The sequence below is a fragment of the Etheostoma cragini genome, chromosome 9, assembly GCF_013103735.1.
Source record: "Etheostoma cragini isolate CJK2018 chromosome 9, CSU_Ecrag_1.0, whole genome shotgun sequence".
In the NCBI taxonomy this organism is placed as follows: Eukaryota; Metazoa; Chordata; class Actinopteri; order Perciformes; family Percidae; genus Etheostoma; species Etheostoma cragini.
Genome location: NC_048415.1, coordinates 9,225,150 through 9,248,174, shown reverse-complemented (window position 1 = coordinate 9,248,174; position 23,025 = coordinate 9,225,150). Strand labels below are relative to the sequence as shown.

General features: G+C 38.8%; 2 protein-coding genes across 3 annotated transcripts in view; both read left to right on the top strand.

The window, feature by feature from the left end:
• Positions 1-9,331, top strand: part of arid3a (AT rich interactive domain 3A (BRIGHT-like)) — a 52,313-nt gene extending 42,982 nt beyond the window's left edge. The window contains exons 7-9 of one of the 2 annotated variants that reach the window (XM_034882292.1): positions 345-623; positions 2,287-2,376; positions 3,619-9,331. In XM_034882292.1, coding sequence (XP_034738183.1) covers positions 345-623; positions 2,287-2,376; positions 3,619-3,743 — 494 coding nt within the window. In that variant the 3' untranslated portion in view covers positions 3,744-9,331. Of the gene's footprint in view, positions 1-341; positions 624-2,286; positions 2,377-3,618 lie in introns of both variants that reach the window. The other variant, XM_034882291.1, reaches the window with a different exon arrangement.
• A 3,695-nt stretch (positions 9,332-13,026) lies between these two features.
• Positions 13,027-21,915, top strand: ctdspl3 (CTD (carboxy-terminal domain, RNA polymerase II, polypeptide A) small phosphatase like 3). The gene is made up of 11 exons (XM_034882308.1): positions 13,027-13,292; positions 14,611-14,734; positions 14,875-15,015; positions 15,824-15,938; positions 16,191-16,302; positions 18,025-18,111; positions 18,603-18,665; positions 19,013-19,092; positions 20,139-20,265; positions 20,595-20,690; positions 21,440-21,915. Exons 1-11 carry the CDS (start codon positions 13,164-13,166, stop codon positions 21,503-21,505), a joined length of 1,140 nt encoding a protein of 379 aa, XP_034738199.1. The 5' UTR covers positions 13,027-13,163; the 3' UTR covers positions 21,506-21,915.
• Positions 21,916-23,025: the final 1,110 nt, after the last annotated feature.

The window sequence follows — 23,025 nt, the reverse complement described above, 5'->3', positions numbered from 1 at the left end:
TTTAAATGAAATTATCAATCCTTCATATCACTGGAGATAGTTCCTGTGTGAAATTCAGATGTTACCAAACCTTAAGTTTTAAAGCAATGTATGTGCTGCCAGGAAGCAGATGTGGTGAACATTTTTAAGTAGGAAGCTCAAATCTTCACCAGAAATTAATTTGCTGTCCTCTCTGCTGTAAGAGATCTTACTACACATTAACATAGTATCTCAGACTGGCTGTAATTCTGTCAGTGGTGTCTGGAAGTAACGTATTTTTATATTTTGCCTGGTAACGCATCATATTTAATTGTATTTGAGTTGAAGTTACCCCCTCTCTTCCTCTCTATGGTGTTTGTTAGAAGAGGACGGAGGCCAGTCGCTGCCAGGGTTTGGTGTGGCTCGTCTGCCAGCGGGGTCCCTTGCGGGCCACACGGTGGCTGCTGTGCAGGTAGCGGCAGCTCAGGCAGCTCAGATAGCGGCTCTGGAACAGCTGAGGGACAAACTGGAGGCCGGCGAGCCACCAGAGAAAAAGATGGCGCTGTCGGCCGAGGAGCACCACCGACTGCTGCAGAGAGCTCTCCAACACAACCTGCTGGCCATGACCGCTCAGATACCCATGAACATCCGCATCAATAACCAAGGTACTGAACACACCGTGAGTTTAATATGTTCAGCTAACGTGAGTAGAACAAAACAACCAGTCTGACATGATTCTTTACATCAGATGAAGAAGTGCATAAGATAAAAGTGTGAGCGAGCTTTCTTGCGTCTGCTGAGCTCAAAAGGTCAAACTTTGGAAGTTATTTTTCAGACAGAACACACTGATGTTAACTCCAACAGTAATTACCAAATCTATGATGAATGACTTTTGTTCTGATTAAAGTAGATATCGTCTTTGGTCTGACAATGTAATAAAAAAGTTTTTTTTAATCTCTGTTTTTTAAAATCTGTTCACACTTGTCCATCTATTTCTATCAGAGTGACAGGAAGCATAATAGAAACAGGGTCATTTGGTTCAACAGACATCAATATTCATTTAAGAATCACAATAATCAGTCAGCACAAAGTATGATCTTCCAGAGAGATCTAACTCTGCAGGAAATTTCATAGGAATCTGCAATAAAAACAAAACTATTTAACAAGGGCTGCACAATTACTCAAATTTTAATCATGATCATGATTTTGGCTTCCCACGATCAAATTTGTGTGATCGGGGCAATATTTTAAATGCGTTGAATGAAACTAACTTCAGATCGTAGAATAATAACGTGTGAGACGGAGCCTGCTGGTCCTGGGCGAGAGATGGGACCCATGGCCAGAATATCATAGTTCATAAAAATGCAGCGCAGTGATGATACAGACATTTCATACACACCACGTGTGTAACTCTGCTGACCCCCATTCGACCCGTACTGGACCCCTTAATAATGAGGCAGGCGTCACTCTGTGAGTAGTACACGTCCATCGCACTCCCTCTCTCTCCCTACCTCTTTTAATAAGTTATTGTTGAAAAGAAGTAAAGGAGCTTTCTCCTAGGCTATTTATTTCAGATAATTTTCATTTACATGTGTTCCAGCTGTATGTATGTACAACGTGCAACTTCAACATAAGAGGAACGTAGCACAATATGAATGTGAAAGCAGTTATAAGTAGCCTATTTGACAATACAATTTGTTTTGGTTAAAATCAACAAATAATCGTGATCTCAATATTGATCAAAATAATCGTGATTATCATTTTGGCCATAATCGTGCAGCCTTATATTAAACATTAGCACATCACATCTACTCTGGGTTTTACTTTTCATTGTTTTACCCCAGAATTGACATGGGCTGGATTTCACACACTCTCCCTCTTCCTGGCAGTTAGTATCTCAATACACTCTTGTCATTTTACCACAAACCACAGTACCTAACAGTGAAGAAGTAACCCACAGCAGGCCTATATGTTGACCTGTTTAGCTCATAGAACAGCATGCATCATATACAATACATGTGTGTGTTTGTCTGAGCGGGGATTCCCTTCTGCTGTCAGACACTTAGATCTTATAGCGGAGTTTGTGTTGGTCGATGTCTATCTGATTGAACATGCAAACTGTTTCTCAGTATTGATAATACAGGTGTCTTCAGAGAAATGTAGAATTGGATGTTTTTGTAAATTCACACAATTGCTGTGCTGGGAAAGAGTATTTTGTTCTTGAGTTGCTCTTTTGGTTTGTAAATAGTCAAGCGAGAAGTCAACTCTGGACTGGTGTTACAAAGACATCTTGTAGTCTGAATAAATTGTGGTTTGTCTTTCTTATAGACAGCAGACAGGACTCGGCCCTGAACCTTACCACAAACGGCACAAGCAGCATCAGCATGTCAGTGGAGCTCAATGGAGTGGTGTACGCTGGTGAGTATCGCTGTTATGTGGCCCAGGCACTCCAGCTTTGTAAATATGTTCTTTACTTTAAAGGTCCCATGTTGAAAAAAGTGTCTTTTTTTCTTATTATAAAGCAGGTCAAGGTGCTAAAACTGAGTGTTTCAGACAAAGATATAGGTACAGGTATAACCAGACTGAAAGTATCAGAAAACATTAAAGCATGTAAACATGTTCTAGTAGAAACCCCAAATAAAAGTATGAACCTAAAAATGAACATAATATATAATATATTAAGGAACTCTCATTGACTTGTTCAGCATTATTTTCTTCATATTTCACGTCTTTCCGCAAGTAAGATGGCGTAAGATCGACATTGGTCAATCTTACACTGGTTACAGATAACGTTATAATGAGCCAAACTAATTGTCTTGTCAGTCATCTGATGGGAACACTGTGCTGTCCTAGGCTGTGACAAGAGTGTGTAAATGAAACATTAATTTGTTAAATTGCACTAATTTGGTGATCGGTCTGTGTAATTTTGACATAGGTCAACAGGAAGCAAAAGCATTGTTTGTGGCCGGAGGTAGAATTAATGTCATTCTCCCCATTCTTCCCAGCTCATGTATAAGGGGAGAACTGGCATAACCTGGTTATTCATGTAACCTAAGACCATACCCTGGTTACTAATGTGTGTGGAGTAACAATAGAGGCAGGAGATGATTAGCTTAACCACACATTAAGACTGGAAACAGGGAAACAGCTTGAACAGCAGAAAATGTTTCTTCTTATCCTTAAAAAGAAAAGTTTGAGGTTTCAGGCGGAATGACGTATTGATGTAACTATTTCTTAGAGAACAACAGCCAGGTGCATTGAATTCCCTTAGTCGTTTTGTCACAGTTTGACTGCCAGGTTTGGTATTTTTTTTAAATGTGTATCCCACTCACTTTTCTAGTTTCATGTTGATTTTCGTAAGAAAATCCCTCTTAACATTGTCCACTTACTATCCAGACACTATCCAACAGGACAAGCAAGGATTTCATAAAACGCTTTCAAGGATTATCTTGTGCACAGAGGACAGAGAACTTTTTTTTCATCTAACTCACGTCAAGAAAGTAAATCATTTGTTGACCCATTTTGGAAAGAAGCCAAACGTTAGCTAGTCCTTTAAGCTATATTTTGAATGGAGATGAAATTAAACAGGCAAACTTTGTATTCTCACCTTTAAAATTACCACTAACCTTTTTTGTGTTTGTTGTATCTTTTCTTGTCCAGGCGTCCTTTTTGCTCAGGCAGCAGCAGGATCGTCCGTCTCCAACAAGACGGTCAGCAGTCATGTTGCTCCGCAGCAGCAGAACACACCTACCTCAACCTCAACCTCCAGCAACCTGTTGTCCTAACTGGCCTTTCCCCTTCTTTTTTTTTTAATAACCACGCTAAGTAAAGCCAAAAATCAACCTCACTTTCTACATAATCTATGCCAAAAAGAGAAGAACCATCAAATGTACAGAAAGACACAAATTGAAAATCCGATCACTTGAAGTACACTATCTCAGGTTTTCACTCCCCAACTCGCCTCTTTTGTTCTTCATAGCCAAAATGATTTCGGAAAAAAAGAATGTCTCAACAGAGAGCCAGTATATGCTAAACAAAGATGTATGCACAACCTGTTAATTATTTATTTCTGCATAAATGTACAGATTGTTGGCGAACAAAAGAGAAGTTAATAACTAGGAAGGTTAATGCACTGTTTACACACACAAACACAGCTACTGACTGACAGCAATGTTTTTCCTCTGGGGGAGAGATTTAGTTTATTTTATTTTACCTTTTCATTGTCATTAATGTTATTCTCTTGACTGTTTTATCGTTTAAATCTTTACAAATCCCCTCATTGCAGGAAAAAATATATATATATATTTAGAATTCTATAAAAAGAAAATATGAATATCCTCTATTTTAAATCAGAAAAGCTTTAAAGGTATATGTTGTTTCGTTAGGGCATATAACAATTTACCGTTGTGACCTCATTTTGTGTAAAACCTTATTCACATGGCAGCCAATTTAAATCCCTATTTGGAAGAGTCTGGTGTCGGTCTGCGGCAGGCCACAGATTCTTTAGTGAAACACAAATGGAAAACAGAATATTGGTTCACTTTTTCACACATTTTATCTATTATCTATTGCTACCAGAGTCTCATCAGTAGCGAGTTAGTTAGAGTGCTATGTAGCTGATGAATTCAAGCATTTATGGGTCTTCGTCCTGAGACAGCTGGCTCATTTTGATCTAAAATCCTTATCTGCTTGTTGACATAAGGCCAGTTAAATGTATATCTGTGCCAATCTTGCGGGTAGTTTGTCAAGTTAGTGTTCAAATGGCTGTTTTCTAAGTAAGGTCAGGTGGGGAAAATTAACCAAAGTCTTTCTTAAGGTTTTTTCCCTGCTCGATGCATCTCAACACGCTGGACTTTCTGAGCATCAGCGGCTTCCACACCAACTGTTGCTGTTTGGGCTTCAGATCATATGTGAATAATACACGTTTCTGATTGTTCTCAGGTGTCCGTCAGCTCATCGCTTTGTACAATCTCATGACAGAGCAATGTATTTAACATCTTTCTCTGCAGAAAGATCAATGTTTTATTTTTATTTTTTTCCTAACTTGGCCTTTTATTGGAGTGATTGTGTTAAGGTCAGATGCATGCTTATATTTGTAGATAAGCCCTTCTGGGATCAGGAGTGAGACAGGAAAAACTGTGATTTCCTGTCTTAAATTCACAGGAGTTGTGTATCCACTAAATCCTTGTCATTTTGGAGACACTCACATGGACAATCAGGTGTCAGGAGATGCTATCTGAGCTTCAGAGAAACTTGACAGTTATTTTAGCTCATATCGGACGTTTTGTTGTTGTTGTTGTTTTGTATTATAGATTACAGATACTTTTATTTTTTGTTTCAGCTTTGTGTTTTGCATGATTTACTGCTTCTTCTGATCCAAGTGCTTCTTATCCTGTGTTGTGACAAGGACCGGGTCTCCATGAGGCTGGCTGTCCAGGATGTAACAGAGAATGTCTTGTGATCCTCTGACTGTTTTTTTAGATGTTGCTTAATTGGGGATTTTAACAATGTGATCTCAGAGGTAATAGCTGCGGCTTGCTTGTGTCTTATTGTTTGTACAAATACTCACTGCAGTTAGATTTATAAAAAAGTAAAATCTGCCACAGTGAAGATACCACACAATTCATGTATAGTTTTGTTCAATCTATCAGCTTTTGAACTTTAACCTGTGTTACCTCTCTGGACTGTTAAAGAGTGTTACTCTACCCACCCAACCCAACCCCAACGCAAAGCAGCCTCATTCCTACTGACGTTAGGAAGTAAATCAGGCTTTGTATGTGGGTTCTGTTTTGAGGCCTTAACACAGCATGAGATGACCAGAGACCCAGCAGTACCTCTGTCTAATCAGTTTTTACTGTTCCAGTCAAATATCGCCAGATGGCCGTCGCGGCTTTGATTCTCGACTTGCCTCTCGGTGGGAAAACACCACCAGCTGCTACACAAACACTTCAGTTTTGCACCATTTTACCATTTCTCATTCAAAGACACAAACACAGTAATGAAATGCTCTTCCTAAAGGCTTGATAAAATAGTGAGAAGTGAACTGTCCAGCCTCACTTGTTTTATACAGCCTACAAAAGAAAAGTCAAGCTTTAGTTACATATAGTAGATTTTAAGTTAGATTGTCAGAAGCAGAACCAGGTTGCTGATACATAGACTGTGAAGGTGAAGCCAAAACAGCTAGATCGCCGCCTGGTGGCTGGCTGCAGTAGAGGTCAGAGGTCTAAATCCACCTCCCTCCATTTTAGCAACTGGGACATGTGCCAAATTAAAAAAATCACACGTCAAACACATTTTCCCTAAGAGGGTTTCTTTCATTTTAGGTATGCCTAGTTCTTATCACTCAATGTATGTTAAAGTGTTCATTTTTCAGAAACGTTGGGGTTTTAATTGTTATTTGATTCTCTAAAAACGGGGTGAAATTTTGTGATTGACAGCTGTGATTGACTTACGATTGGTTAGGCGGGTGTATTGGCGGGACTTTGATACTGCGCCTCCACTGCCCAATCACTATTGCGTAGACTCTGGCTCCAAGATTATTAGATGGCAGTGCCCGTTTTTGGGAATATTTTGGCTTTTGATTTGTACAGTGGGAGGAAGTGAAGAGGAGACATCCCACTTTATACAGGCCAACAGTCAGAAGGGCTGAACTGGAAGCAGAAACAGGATGTCATTGGTTGAGTTAAATTTCAATGAAGCTGAAAACCACTGTGTTTCAATAGTGAGGAAAGAGGAATTCTTGTCATATATTTGATAAGGCAGCTGACTCACCACAAGGGGCTATTTGTGTCTCATAGTTGCTGTTTGTGGGTGTTTGAGGTTTTACATTTTTACACTTGTACCACCTATTGGCTAAAATAACTAGGCTACTGTTAGGAAAACTGGTCGATCTCCACAATGGCACATCAGCTTCACCCAACCACTACCCTGCAACACACACAAACACACACACACTACACGGACCGAGGCATAGGATACTGGGGCTGTTACACTAGGTACATGAAAAAGGATGGCAAATCATTGCGTTTCCCCATCCTTCCGTGGTTATTAAATAGGCCTACTTGAACCAAAACTCAGCTTATGACTGTACAATACCAACTGTAACCTTTTTTTCATGATCAATGAGATTTCTCAGGCACTTAATTAAACATTATTAATATTTCATTAGGTCCCAAGTTTATAGTTACTCAACACAAAATACAGAACTTTGCAGCTGCAAACTTGCAGTTTTTGGCTCCAGGGGGCACAAGTATTCTATCCTTTTTGGTCATTGATCAGGCTCATGGAAAGAAGGAAATGGGTACTACAGTGAAGAATGTAGGTATGTCTGGCTGCATCCTCACTGTGGACAGTTGAGTCATGTTGAGTCATTTACAGATGCACAATAATGATAGACACCTTTTATCCAAAGCTTTATTAAGTATGGCTACATTTACAGTATTGAACATCGGCCATTTGAAATTTCAGTGAAATTTAGATATTTTTATTGCAATCTGGGTCTTCTTGTTGTAGTTTTGGCATAACAATCAATCGAAAAAATGCTGATCATGTTGATTGTATTAATCATTTTTGTAGACCTTACAACAATACTAATGTTACGCTCTGTTTGAACAATCGCAAGGGAAAAAAAAAAACATTCTCAAACCAAATGTTTTTTCCTCAGCTATCTTGTCCATTTGAACAGTAGTTCCATAAATTCGTCTTTTAATTAAATACATTTTGAATATGGGATTTGAAGGTTGCCTAACCACATAAAAGTATTTGAAATTCCACAAGACTTGGATGCTGCAGAGAGGGCAGTTACTGTTGCTCTGCTAGCTAGGCTAGTTAGCATTTAGCAGCACTAGCTTTATCTGGTATTCCTTCTCCGTTAATATTTAATATATAGGTATTGTCTTTTTTAGATGGTATAACAACTTGCTTAGATTTTGGAGCATCAAAATAGATTTTTCAATTCCAGGAAACAGGAAAAAAGTGGCTAAACTAGCTTTAGCTGAGGCTATCTCAGCAGTTAGCCGGAGTAAAGTCACCACAGTTGGTTTTTACTTCAGTTTTTATGAATGTTTTTTCTCTCAAAAAATATACATTTGATGGTATAATGATTACTATGGTAAAGTATGATGTCAAAAAGTCAGATTCTGGGGTTAACTCATTTCTGACCAATTACTGTGTTTTGCCTTTATATGGCATAATAGTCTATAGGCTACAGTAGGCTAATGGGGCTATGCCAATTCATATATGTCATAACTATGACAAAAGTCCCAGGGTAAAAAAAGAAAGAATTTCATTTTACAGTTAGGGTTGTCTTTCTCCTCAATTCTTCTGTGCAACCAGATTTAAATTTCATGAACTACAATGTTAACGGTGGTTTCTATTCAGTCGGTTAGGTGGCACTCAGAAAGCTCACCATGCATCTCTCTCTCTCTGTCTGTAGCAGATGTCACAGTTGCTGATACTGGCTGACAATCAAACAGAGAAATGTATGGCTGAAGCATTAGTTTGTGGGGGAGGGCTGCTACAATCAAAATTCAATCAATAGGCTACTGATCAAAAGGGTCAACATTGCTTTTTTTAGATTTGACCCTATGACCTTTTTGACCCTGTGCCCTCTTCAATGGATCCATGTTTACCTTATATATCTATTGACCGGCTCTGTGAGATATTTTCATTTAAACAGTGGTTTTCTCTATTTTCTCTCTCTCTCTCTCTCTCTCTCTCTCTCTCTCTCTCTTTTTTTTAGTAGGTGCATGGCAGCATCTTCCGGGATTAGTTTTAATTGCGTGGTAGCGACAATCAGACAATGTTATGAAACACAGTATGCCTCCAAACACTCTGACATCCCTTCAACCACAACCAAGCCCCGTTTCTACCTCAAGAACTAATAAAGCTTTGGCAAATATGTTTTTTTGCTTCAGCCACAACAAACTGTAAAAGCAGGAAAACCTCATCAAAATGTTGTTGGTGCTGGTTTCAAAATGCTGGTTTATGAAGACTTTGACTATGCAATAACTTATAAGTACCACAGACAATCAGATATCACTTTTGGTTGGTTGGTTATTGCAAGGGGAACCAGAGATAACAGTATATTTGAAGGTTCAGTTCAAGCTTAAACATCTTTACCAAGAGCTCCCCTCAGTGGAAAGTTTTTGTCATGATGCAGAATCGCTTCAGATTGCAAATGGAAACAAAAAGGTCTGAGCGAAGGCTGCAAATATTCAATGTCCTTCAGTCTAAATATTACTGCAAACAAATTACATATTTTCAGTCTTTATGTATTCATTTCCTTCCAGGGTTTCCAGTATTTTGTCTTGTTAAGGGGACAAAGCCTCTTAATATCATTATAATGGGACGGACACTAAAAGGCTCCACTGATACAAAAATATTGTTTAAAAGGCACCACTTAAAACAAACTCTGTTAGCAGCATTCACTTACATATTACCTTTAGTTATTATAGCAGTAAACAATCAATAATCAATAATTTTGCGACAATATGGGTAGTAAATGTAGTGCTTCTCAGGGGCGTATTCCCAATCAACACAAACCCCCCTGAGGCTCTTGTGGTTGGCTTGCTCGCTTTTATGTCATAACTTTTAAGTGTTTTACATTGAAATGTTGCTGCTTTCACTCCCACCAGAGCCATAGCTAAATAACCTCTTGAAACCTTACAAGATCCAGAGTGTCTTGCATGGAAAATTGACAATGACTCCTGCTCCCACATGTTGCCGACATGGAATTTGCTGGAACATTTACGGGTTAAGGTGCCTGTGGGGTTTAGGGGCTTTTGACTGCTCGCCACTGACCATCAAGGGGGGATGTGGACAAGGAAAACAGAAATAACAAGATGCCTCCCGCTGTGACAATTGTTGTATGAATTAACCTGTATTACTAAGATTCATTGAATAGATTATTTCTGAAATATGGCTTTTTACGGCTATGAATTATAACATGTTCATATTGTTTTGGCTTTTTTCTGTGCTTTGTTTTCTGGATATGCTTTAGCAACCCCCTGCACACAGAGATTACATTTAAAGCAGATTTATTAATACAGCGATAATGCTGATAATAATGTGATTATTTTAGGGCTGCATACTATGCGTGTGTGGGCTTCACGTGGCTTCAAGTTTACTTCAGAATTGAAACAAGGCTCTTGTCTCTTTCAACTTCTCAGGAAAATCTACCTCTACCTTCAGTTTGATGCATTTAACCCAGTTCAAGTTACAATTTAATGGGTACACAAAGAGGGCGTGAGAGAGGTCACCAAGGTCTGAAATGAGCTACAACATACCAGTATAGTACTTAAGAGTAGTTAGGATCTCATGACACACATGCGATTGTATTGAAAACAAGTATTGTGGTGTAATTATATCGTTATCTAAATATTCTCAGCAGATATTTATCACCCATGGTAGGTGACTGGGAGGTTTATTTTGGACTCCGGGATGTCGTTCTCCGTCTCTCTGTCTCTCTCTATCTGTGTTACCGGTTTGTAACACTTCTGCTGTTTAGTTTATTTGAACAGGGAACCTCCAGTACAACAGATAACTACTACTTAGTACTACAACAAGTACTGCTTCTAGGAGTACTGTTTTTCAGTCGTTTTTCAGTCTGTTCTATTAATGTGTGTTTTTTTCTCTTTTTTTCTTTAAATGATTCAATTAGTTTGATGAATGGGATGTTTCCTGGTAACCATGTCGGGCAATGCAACAGGTTTCTTTTCTTTCTTTTTTTGATGGGTGAAGATCTTTTCTTGCCTATTTACTCAATATGTGTTTGTGTGAATACTTTTATTTTGAATTTAAAATTAATAAAATATCACTTTTCTTAAATGTCACCAGAGTTTGGGGTGTGGGTGTCTTTGATGTCCTGTATCCTAAGAGTAATACTAACGAAGAAATAACAGAACCATTATACAGGTTTTAAAAAATTGTACATGAAAACATGAATTTACAATTAGTCAGAGGTTTTAGGGGAAAAAAGCTCTACAGTTTCCACAATTGTAATACTTTTTTGTTATCCAACACTCTAAGTGACTTCAGTAGAGCTTTAATTTCTATGAGAAAAGGTAAAAAATTAGGAGATGATTTAGAACATTTCTGCGATTGAATATAGAGTTTGGCATACGGAATGATGAATTTAATTAGACACCCAAGAGCACCATTTCCTGAATTATCGTAGAAACAGATGATATCTTTAAGGTTAAAGGTGTAGACAAAGTTGGTGGGTTTAAAAAAGTAAGACTCTGAATCTGTCCAAAATCTTTTGGATATTTCACAATAAAAAAGGTGAGACATTGTTTAAATATTCTGTTTACAAAATGTACAGGACGAGTGAATGTCGGCTAGGTGATTAGTAGGGCATTTGTTATGTAAAATGTTGAGGTGTACTCCCTAAATCTAAGGAACTTGTTAATGTAGCTGTTTGACAGCCTCAAGCTCATGCGTTTTCAGCCCAGTGTAACCAGTTGTTTTAGACCCATTGTTTCAGGATCCGTGTGCTGGATCCTCTAGAAAGACATTTTCTATAGGCCCCTCCCCCACATCCACGGCTGTTCATTCTAGCATCGCACAGCCCCTGGTTGTGTATAGATAGATAGACAGATATTGATCCCAAAAAATGGGAAATTATGGTGTTACAGCAGGAAACATACATCAGTCACACAGCCCAGATTATAAATGAAATACTAGGATAAATTATACATACATACAATATACATGAAATAATAATAATAGGAAAAAATATAAGTATTAAGTAGTAAATATTTGAATATGCACAAGATGGGAAAACAAAGGGAGTCAACAACAGGTAAGATTGTGCGTGTGACAAGAGCACGGACTGCAGCTAAGACAGACAAGTCCCTCACGTTGCCAATGCAACAATGCATTATGGAGTATCTTTTTGTTTTACAATCAAATTCACTGTGCCCGTTTTTTATGTTCTAGTAATAAATAAAAATGTTCTTCTTTTCACAGTCTCTTCAACCCATTGACGAGTTTTGGGTTAGGGTTATCTATGGGCTTTTGGCTGGATGAAGAGACTGTCAAAGTTCACATACCTGATGTTTTTCAATATTACTCTGATGCACAAGTGATTTGGGACTGTACTGAACTGCGTTAGAAGACACCAAGCTCTCTTCTTCTTCAGAGCGAGGTGTTCTCTACCTACACATCTCACTGCCCTTTATGTATACTGTAGATTGTACTCATTTTTTACATGTCTCTCTCACCCCCCCCCCCCCCCCCCCCCCCCCCCCCCCCCCCCTTACACACACACACACACACACACACACACACATTCATTTTAATTAATTTGGCAGCCTACCAAAGATGTAGTAGAGTGGCTTGTCAGGTGAGAGATTCATTGCACAGATAAGGGGAAGACAGCCTGGTTCGAAGTCAGCATAAGCAGCAAGCAGGGTCGAGGGTAGATGTGTCTGGAAGCTCACTGTAGACCTTGTAAAGTGCAGATCTGGAATAACATTATCAGGCAATCAATAACTTTTTTGCAAAACAGTATAGCGTGGCTGTTTTCACTGACTCTGCATACCTGATTCCACTTGGTGAGGTAGCACATGGTTTGGGCTTTGGGCATCCACCCGTCCCTGCTTTACTCTCGATTTATTAGATGCCATGAAGACCATAAATACTATAGCAAAACTAACATTGTGTCAGATGGTTAATTTATTTAAACTATTCTGGTGATATTCTTGTCTCTCTGAGTGGCATTTTATCACTTAGATGATTCCACTAGGGATTTCATTTATTATTACAATTTGATATTCTTCATCAATTGTTTTACTTTTTTTTTAAGGTATCTAGATCTTTCTTTCTTATACTGTCTATGGTCTAGAATGATGATCCGCCGCTGCCATAGACAGTTAAAGAAAGGTCGCTGCTAGTCCCATTCCACAGTCTAGCCTATAGTACACACGTCTCACGTTGACGCTGGAGCTTTATGAAGCACCGCCCAATAGCAGTGTTCTGCAGTAGTGAACCTATCGCAACCCGGCAGATTTAAACACGCGAAATAATAAATAATTCGAGAAGACACGGGGACAAAACCAGGGCGGAGCCACACCGAGTCTCTCCTGGTGGGGGCGGGGGGTAGAAGAAGAGCATAGCACCCGGACTCAAAGCGATTAGCAATAGCTTCATCACGCTGGAGGAGTTTGTGTGTCGATGTTATCAAGTCCCATTTGAAATAGAAAATGAGACTTAGGTCTCAAAGAACTGTTACATGTTACTCGGAGACGCCGAAGAGTACGCGTCGACGGTCCAACAAAGCGACGCCGAGAACACCGCGTTTATCGGGGGTCGAAAGCCCTCTACAGACCAAGGTAACCTATCTAATTTTGCTACGATTAGTTTCTCAGTCGGCGACCTTATACTAACCTCACAAATGTTAGTGGTATCAATAATTGTGTTAGTTACCGGATACAGTAATAATTAGTATAAGTAATCGTGGTATCGGTAACATTATTCAGATACTAGTTAGCTAGCTAGTGACAATTCATAACAAACGGCAAACAGTTGGCGAGTATTTTTTTCCCTAGTATAGCGACGTCATGTCCCGCCCTACTCTGCCCTTGATTGGCTTACTTGGACTTTCTTACCCTAACCTACCCAATCCCACGTTTCTTGCCTACACCTAACCAACCCGACCAACGAAGGCAACGAATAGGCAATCGGAGAGTAGGGCGGGTCATGCCTTCGCCATCCTAACAAAAATAATGGGAAACTGTGGACGGTTTTGCTAACTTTGGCTACCTGTTTAAACTGGCTTCTGGACGATAGGTCGCTTTTTTATCCCTCCTTTACTTATGTTAGCTAACTAACCATCTGCTTTGTCTCCGGATTTATTTAAATACAATCTTGGTTTACGAGCACCCGAAACTGCTGTGTGTTGGAGAGTTACGTTAGCCGGTTTAACAGACGTTAACCGAAAACCTGGTTTTAAATGTCGGATTATTGACTTTTCTGCATCGAGACATACTTTCACAATAAATATAATAATCCATACCTCCATCCTTGCATCATAACGTGCAGTGTTTGTTGCATAATGCAAACGGAAGTTCCTGTTTTTTTTTTTTACCATTGCTACACAATTACAGTACCTTGTAGGCAGTACAGGTTACATTGTACAGCTTTTCTTTACAGCAGACATTTTTACTCTGAAACGGTTCTGATTTGTCTTGGGTAAACCTTTTGTCTGTCTGTATTTTAATAATGGCACAGTCACGTAGGATTCATGTTTCAAACAGACCTGCTCAGGCTTTATGCAAAGTGTGTCACAAAGCCAATGCAACTAAGAACACTTGTTGAGGTAGCGTAGTAGTAACTGTAGTATTCCTGCTTCTTAGATTAATATAGTATTTTAGGTGTATGTTTTCTACTTCCGTTCCACAGATATTTGGATCTATTTTAGATAATAATAATAATAATGCAATTGTTATCTTTTTTATGCAAAATTACCTGAACGATAAGGGTCCTCCTCATTATTCCCACAGCTTAAGTGAAACAGAATGACGTCACTTGGCTTTGCTGTGCTTGATAAAAGACCTCCTTAGGGCAAGATTTTTGGTGGTATTTTGGACACATCTAGACAATCATACTTTCCAGTTTTCGTCAATGCCTTTTTTACTCTTTACTGTGTAGGGTGAAGAGACCTTGGATAATGACTCCCACCACTCGGATGATGAAATTCCCACGTTGACGAGGAGACCACTGCCTCGCTGCCGGCCAAGGAAGAGAGCCATTGCTGTTGATGACAGAGAAACTGGTATATTTTGCAGCTTATTATCTTATCGAGGATTTTTTAAACATATTTTGTCATTGTCTTTTTCCTAAATACAAATTTCCTTAGACTGTCCCCTGCTCTTGTTTTTGTGTTTTCTGAATGATCATGTTCTTGTGGTCTAGATTTGGCATTCAAGACTCCGATCAGGCCCATCATGCGCCATGAGCGCATACTGTCAGAGATCGACCCAGGGTCTCCTCGCAATACAACAGCCAGAAACATCTACTCGCCCATGGTGCGTTTTCTCACACCCACCAAAGAGAGTAAGTACAGATCCTATCACTGCAATCCCTGTTCTATATAAGACTTGTAGTACCTTAAACAAACTCTACTTATATGTGTGAAAGACATCATAAAGTCGTTAACAAGCCCTCCAGATATTTGGATTCCACAAATGTACTTTTCACATATACTTTTTTTTACCATTAACTTTGGGAGATATCCAGTATAAGGATTGTTTTCTTAGGATGAAAGTGCTTGGTGGAGAAAGCTCACTTACCAACCACAGCATAAATGTACCAACGTCTTTCTGGTGGCTTTTTGGTAAATTCCCACTCAGGGTGCATCAAATAGAAAGGAACATTGTGAGCCCATTGATCTGCTCAGCAGCCATTCAATGTGATGAGCACTGAGCAGACAGTTCGTATTTATTTTATTGGTGGAGGATTTAGTGTATTAGAATTCGGATCCAGTATGAGTCGTTGCTATTCCCTTCGGAAAAAGCCAGAAAACATTGCCACTGTAAACAGCTTTAGTAAATAAGTCTCACTGTTTTGGCTTGTGCATTATGTGAGCGGTTCCAATTGCATCCATGTTGTGTTCAGATGCAGCTTTTTGTTGTCATTCCTTTTGACAATATTACACTTTGATGTAAATAATAGAGCCTCAAATAACATTGAGAACAGACAGGACACAAGTACTTTGTAGCTTTCCATCCTTAAGACAATTTATACTTATAGTTTATCAAATATGTCAACCATTTGCTGGATGTATTGCGTTTCCCTGGCTGCTTGAAAATTAACAGACTTGTTTTGCTTATAGTTTGTACATTTTGTTGTTTATTCTGTCCAGATGTGAAGTGTGCAGGTACTGGAAGCAACGTGTTGATGAGCCCAGAACAAGGTGTGTTTGGTTTTGGCTCCATTGACCTTCTGGCTGGAGAAGAGGATGATGACATCTTCAATCCGTAAGTATTAAGCCCTTTTTAGACATCAACAACCTTACAAGATATTTTTTCATGCTTTTTCACATCCTAGAAGTTAAGAGAGACTAGTGCCTAAAGTATAAAAATAACGGTATTCTCACTTGAGTGTTGCTTTTTGATTTGATTCTACAGCGCCAGAGCTTATCGATCGTCCCTTTTTCATGTCCTCATGTACATAACTCTCCTGTTTTTAGGGATTCTTTCTATATCTAAGAGCATTCTTTTGTTTTTCAGCTCCACGTTTATCAAGAACATACAGTCACAATCTCAGCTTTCTCGACCCCAACTCAGAGATATTCCCCCCAAGACCAGGAGCACCCCAGAAGCCACCCTGGTGGTCGACTTGGTGAGTTTAATTCTCTGGAGCGATCTGCTTTCACGTATGGGCACAACAAGTCAGATGCATGGTGATGTAACATGGATCTTTAACTTTGATTAATTGATCGGAACTCAAGATCCATTTTTTAATGAACTCTTCTTCATAAAACAAAGGTATGAATATTTACTGTGAGTGGCATCCTTGGGTTGGTAGTATGTATTTGAATGATGCAGGTGTTGAGATGCTGGTATGTATTACAACGATCATACATTTATGAGGACACAATAAACAAGACTGCAGCAATGTAAATGTAGAGCAAAGATGGAGAGATCTCAAATAAGCCAACAGCAACCAGTTGTGACCGAGCAGGTCTCTCCAGAGTCTTAGTCTCTTTGCCAAACATTTTTTGTTTTCTTGAGAAACATCAGTCACAGCCCAAGTACTGCTCCAATTCAAAGTCCACATCTAGCCAAGTACAGTCAAAAATAAACAGAACTGTTCATGGCTTGCCTGTTTCATCAAGGATACTTTGGGAGCTGACTTGTGTGACTGCTGTTATGTCACTTTTATTAAATTTTGATAATTTATCATACAAGAAAGCATCCATTTAGATTTCAGTTATGAGGCTGATGTATCCAAAAATGCCAAATTATTGGAAACCACCTCCAACCTTTTTTGGAAATGTGTGGATGTCTTGTCAGCTAGCAGCCCAGCTGCCAGTCAAACCGTCGCCAGACAAGCCCTTTCCTAATTTACCGCCACTGTGTCTTTAGCGTTTCAAATATGATATATTTACTTTTGGAAGATGCATTTTGTTTGAGAGAGAAAAATAGTATTTTTTGATGCCACATTTGTTTGTTTAAAGTTAAGATATCACCTAATTTTGAAAAGGAACAGAGGTAGTGGCATCAATATTATATATTGTTTCCTTTTTAATATACATTACAGATTGGATAATGGTTTTATCTTTTTCATTTAGGTTTAGCTGGTTTTCTTCCAAAAAGGTACTGTAGTGGAAGAACACTGCTGTCCCAATTGCAAATGAATTGTGCTGCGCCTCAGGAGTCTAAATGTAATGTGTCATACACAATGTGTCATACACAACTCCGCAACACAGAGACAGGAGTGTGAGTTCATGTATGTGCAAGGCTAAGACTGTGACGGAGTTCAGTGGTCAGAAATATTGAATATCAGAGGCCTGTACTACAAATCAAGATTAACATGGCCTGGATTTATTTCAATTACCCAGCTTTACCTAACCTAACAACAGCGGTCCCGCATACGCTGTGTCACAACGGTAGTTAACAACCAGTTCAACTAACCCAAGGTTTCCCAATCCAGCCAGGCATGCCTTCACATAAAAGAGGCGGTGTTTGCACAGCGTGATCAATAGCAAACATCTACCAGAACCACATGTTTTACATAAGAAGACCAAACTATAACAATGCCTAAATATGAAGAACACAGACACGGTTTTTCAGGCAAAACACAATACGGTCGCTGCTTCCTAAAACAGGAAGGAAAGCTGGCAAAAAAAATGCGACGCTTCATATCAGAGGCTGAGGACGTCTCATCCCTATAAAACCCATTTACGTGTTGCCTCTCTCCTCCGATGATTTCCTCGTCTCTCCCGGGCCTCCTCTGTGGGAGGGACTAAGACATGAGGAAGGGAGGCAGCTGGAGGACTCAGGGATGCAATTTGAGTGCTATGGGACGTACCCAAAGTCACATTGATCTGTGTCCTTCCAGGAGGAGACCTTGATGTTCAGCTCTCTGAATGTGATCGAGGAAGCAGAGCACACCTTCCACACAGCTTTCCAGGACCATCAGTACAAGGTTGGTGAATCTGAAGCACACTGAGCAGATGGAATAGGATATAATCTTTTATTCTCTTTGTTTCACAACAACGAAACCCGGTTGAGCAGCTCTCAGCTGACAGTCTAAGTAACAGACAAAAATATAAAAAAGCAGCATTTAACTAGTAAAATATAACAATCACACACAAAAATGTTAAATAACTAAATTTGAGTAATGAAGTAAAATCAAGATAAATAAACATGATACGGTGGCACTCTTTACATATAAGGTAATTGCACTAGACAGGATGATGGACGAATCACTTCAGTGTGTTTGTCCTCTTCAGTGAGGGATGACAGGAAGCAGGAGATGGGAGGGAATGTAGTCTTAATGTGGAGAAATACCAGAACTAACAATAACACACTGGGACAAGCAGTGGTTTGCTGCAAATTTTAGATACTTAAATAGTAACTGAATATGTATGAAATACATTTATTCTGTCATCCTCTCTGCTCCCTTGCTATCAACAGGTGTACATGATCCTACGACCTCATGTCAAAGAGTTTCTGCAGTCAATGGCAAAAGTCTATGAGGTATGTGTTAATGTGATGTAAAACTAAAAATTGTCTGGTCATTTTATTGACACAACTGGCTCGAGACAAGTGCTGTCTACAGTCGGTTTGTTTTAAGTGAATTCAGGTAATGTTTTATTTTACAAAACTTGAACTGATCTGCTTCAGTTTTCACAACACCTTTGCACACAGATATTTCTATCATACCTAACCCCTTTTATTGGTAATTTAATTATTCTGAACCAATTTATTTCCACCTTATGTTATTTTTCTTTGTAAATGAAAACATAGTTTTTGTGGCATCCCAATGCCCATTGACTTTTGGTTTCTTGCCATCGGTTCCAGCTGCTGTTTTTGTTCTCTTCCAGCTGTTTGTTTACACATGTGCAAAGAAGGAATATGCTGAGAAGATACTGGACATCCTGGACCCTCAGAGAAAACTGTTTCGGTATGTCTCTGTTCCGAAGAACGGCTTCCACTTGTGTTTCATAAACTCTTTGCTCGACCGCAGAGACGTGGACTCTGTCAGGTTTATCAGACTCGAGTCTGATAGGCGAGTGTTAGCCTGCCGCTGACACGTTTGTGACACGCACACTGACCTCTGGACGTCGATCTGAAACGTTACATATTCTGTTTGACTATATTTGACTATATATTGACTATATATTTGATTATATTGTATGTTTGTGGTCATACAATTAGTCAGTTACTCTTTGATGTTCTCATTTAACGGTGGGAGGGATTTAGCTGACTGTTACCCACAGTGAATAACAATGAGTACAGATGTGTCTGTGCCATATGGTGAGGTCAATAGATTAGTTTTCCTTTTGGCTTCAGGTGGTTAATGTGACGTAGAAGAAGAGATGTGAAGATTAACAGATAATCCTCAAAAAAATTAACACAAAAGTCATATTGATAAAAAAAAAAGATTCCAGAGCCCAAATTCTACATGAAATTCAGAAAAAATGACATTTTGGTGTGTAACATCCCCACACTGAAAGAAATGTCATTTTTCCGTGTACAATACGGCCTGTATAATACAATATTCCTCAAACCGCACTACTCATTTTAAGGCGGCTGTATTCCATAATATATTATAGTTGAAACATCAACCAATGTGTCCTTTAGCAAGACACTTGACCCTTGGTTGCTCCAGAGGTGTGCAACCTCAGACATATAGCAATTGTATGTCGCTTTGGATAAAAGCATCCGTTAAATGACTTAATGTAATGTAACTTGTAGCTACAGATAATTATCATCCGGATCTGAAGTTCCCCTCAGCTTTGCTGCGTTTATAGCAAGTTTTAGGTCATTGGTTAACTGTCCGTTCCACAACTTTACTGTTTTTTGTTCACTCTCGACGCTCAGATGCACTCCTCCACATAGACGTGATGCAGACATCACATACAAATAGCCATACACAAAACATGTGACACACTTGGTTCACAGAAACTGGTGTAATTGTTTTTTACATGTTGATGACTTCTCTTGTAGACATCGTCTGTATCAGGACGACTGTGCCTGCGTTCTCGGCCACTACATCAAAGATCTCAGCATTCTCGGGAGGGATCTTGCCAAGACGGTCGTCCTGGACAACGCACCCCATACGTACCCGTACCATGTAAGCACTGTGATTTTAGATGCCAGTTCAAAATCTAATACTGTGCCATTTTCATTGCTTTTAACGGACAGAGCATAATTAAAAATGAGAGACAAATGGATAGTATTTGCTGACGATAAGAAACAGAATATAACCAGACATGTCTTTTATTAATATCAGAAATGTTATTGAGGTTTAGTTTTTTTTTTTTGTCAGACTTGTAAGTCAAATTGCTCAATGTTGGTTCTCCGGTGATAGTATCATCTTGCAATTGCAACTTCACAGGAAAACCAAATAGAAGACGGTTCAATAGAAGACCAATCATTTAAGTTTTTGTGGTGTTTTTGCAGCTGATGAACACGATTCCCATCAAAAGCTGGTCCGGGGAGCCGGAGGACAGAGAGCTCCAGAAGCTCGTCCCTTACATGGAGAAAATGTCTGCAGCGGTACGTCATTTATCAGCTTCTCTGATTATTACATGTAGGCTTCAGATTTTAGATTTCTGCTCATGTGTCTTTTTTTGTGATACAGTTTCAGATCTTATAAATGGGGGATTTAAAGCTTTAGTGTGTAACTTTTTATTTGAATGAACATCAGTCACAGAAAAGCCAAATCATGTTTACTCACCAACAGTTATGTTGTCATTACTTAGAATTCCTCATGGGGGCGGCAGAATCTATGCACTATAGCTTTAAGTAAAGTTATATAATTGTTTACAAGCTAAATATGCAGGGATGCACTTATCCCATACGTTGATTCACTGTCATTCACTGACTTTATTAAGCAGTTTGAGTATCCAGTTAGTCTTGAGTTTACGATAAAGGATAACTGTTAGTTGCATCCCTCCATATTTGAAGATTTGGAAGGAGGACAGCACTGGCATCAGATGGGTAGTCATAGTCAGAGACGGTTGGATCCCTAAATTGTACTAGGGTATCAAAAGTCAAAGTATTTGCAGCGTTAAAGAATTGGTCCATTAATATTTAGAAGTGTTAAATGTTGATTTGTTTTAGCACTGTGTGAGGACTATTGTTTGATGTGTGAACCACTTTTATTTGTGTAGTGGTGATCAGTGGAGCCTCTAGCTCTTCCAGTCAGTTGTGAATAAAACAGCTGGTTATCTGCAGCAGCATCTGCTGTCTTTCCTCCCCCGGTTTCATCATTCAGTCAAATATCTCCTGTTGTGTTTTTTCAGGAGGATTTTCGGGAGGTGCTGAAAAAGAGGAAGGATCACTTCCACAGGCTGCTGTCGGAGGACTAACCCACCCCCTCCCTCACTTTAACTACTTTATGTGACTTTCCCAGCTCATTGTTTGCTTACTTTATGCTTTGGCTAAAAGCAGAATCCAGTTGGAACAAGCTAACCTTTATGGCGGACCTGCTCTCCCTCCTTTCTCCTCCCTTATGACTTTAAAGGACGGCAGATAGGTATTTTAAACATGCTGCTGGTCATTTGTCACCAAAACCCTGTTTCCACAAGACTCATTCCACAGGGCAATGAACTGCTGCCCAGTGTTTGTGTATATTAACAAGGAAAAACTTGAAATATGATGTTTATAGTCATGAATTTTTATTTATTGATTATTCGCTAATCAACTGCTGTTGTCTCTGTATATTTTAGATATGCTTTTTATGCAATAGAATCACCCTGATAATAAATACAATAATAAATCATATTGGCTTTACTTTCAGTACATTGTATACAATCGGTTTCAGTTCTTTGAAATATTTGATTTAATACTAGATGTACTTCTCTCAACATGTGAGGTGAGCGGTTGGTCATGAAAGCTGCTTCAGAATGATGATGAGGAGGAGGAGGAAGGTGTTTAACCCTCATGTTGTCCTTGGGTCAAATTGACCCGTTTTCCTATATCAATGTTCTTTTTAACTACCTTTTTAATTACCTCAAATAACATGATTGATTCCACACAACGCTCTTGGGGTGGTTTTGATAGGTAATTTTGGGGTGTCTTATTCATTCTATATTTAGAAAAGAAAAAAAAATTGAAGTGGTTTTGATTGTAAGAAAATCCATTAATTAAATTGTTGATTTTCAATTTCAACGGAAGACAACACGGGTTAAGTGCACAGCTGTGAATTTTTGAAGAGAGGTAAAGTGATGCAGCAGAAGGAAAATCACATTTCTGTGTCATGCTGTCACTGTTTCAAATGACGAAAGAATACAAATTCCACAAGACTGCCTGAACCTGGTCCACATACTCTGCCAGTTTGTTTTATCCAAATCAGAAACTATAGTCCGGTATTAATACTATCATATTAAACTATAGCTTTTACCAGATTTTTAACAGCAGACGAGAATCTAAAATTGTCTATCTGACAGATATCCTAAAGCTTAATAAGACAAAATTATATATGATTAATAATAAACCACAGACAGGTTTTAGAGCTATAATATAGAAATGCCAAAACTAAACCATATTTAACAGTTTAGGAAAGTTATTTGAATAAATAGTACTACCAAAGAAAATGAAAATGCTATGAACAGACTTGCTTCTTCCATTAATGAATTTAATGAATAAAAAAGTGGCCTACGATGACTTAATCAAATAGTATTTTCTTCACATTCATATTTAAGATTGTAGACCCAGCTAATTGTTTGACAAACTTTATAACAAAGTACACCCAAGTCGATATACACTGTATTAACACAATGTTGGTCATTGTTATACAGGTCTATACTTAAATTATCGAGCCAATAATTAATAATACCAAATCAATGCTAAAGAAAACAAAGGGAAGACTTGTTGATGTATTTTACAG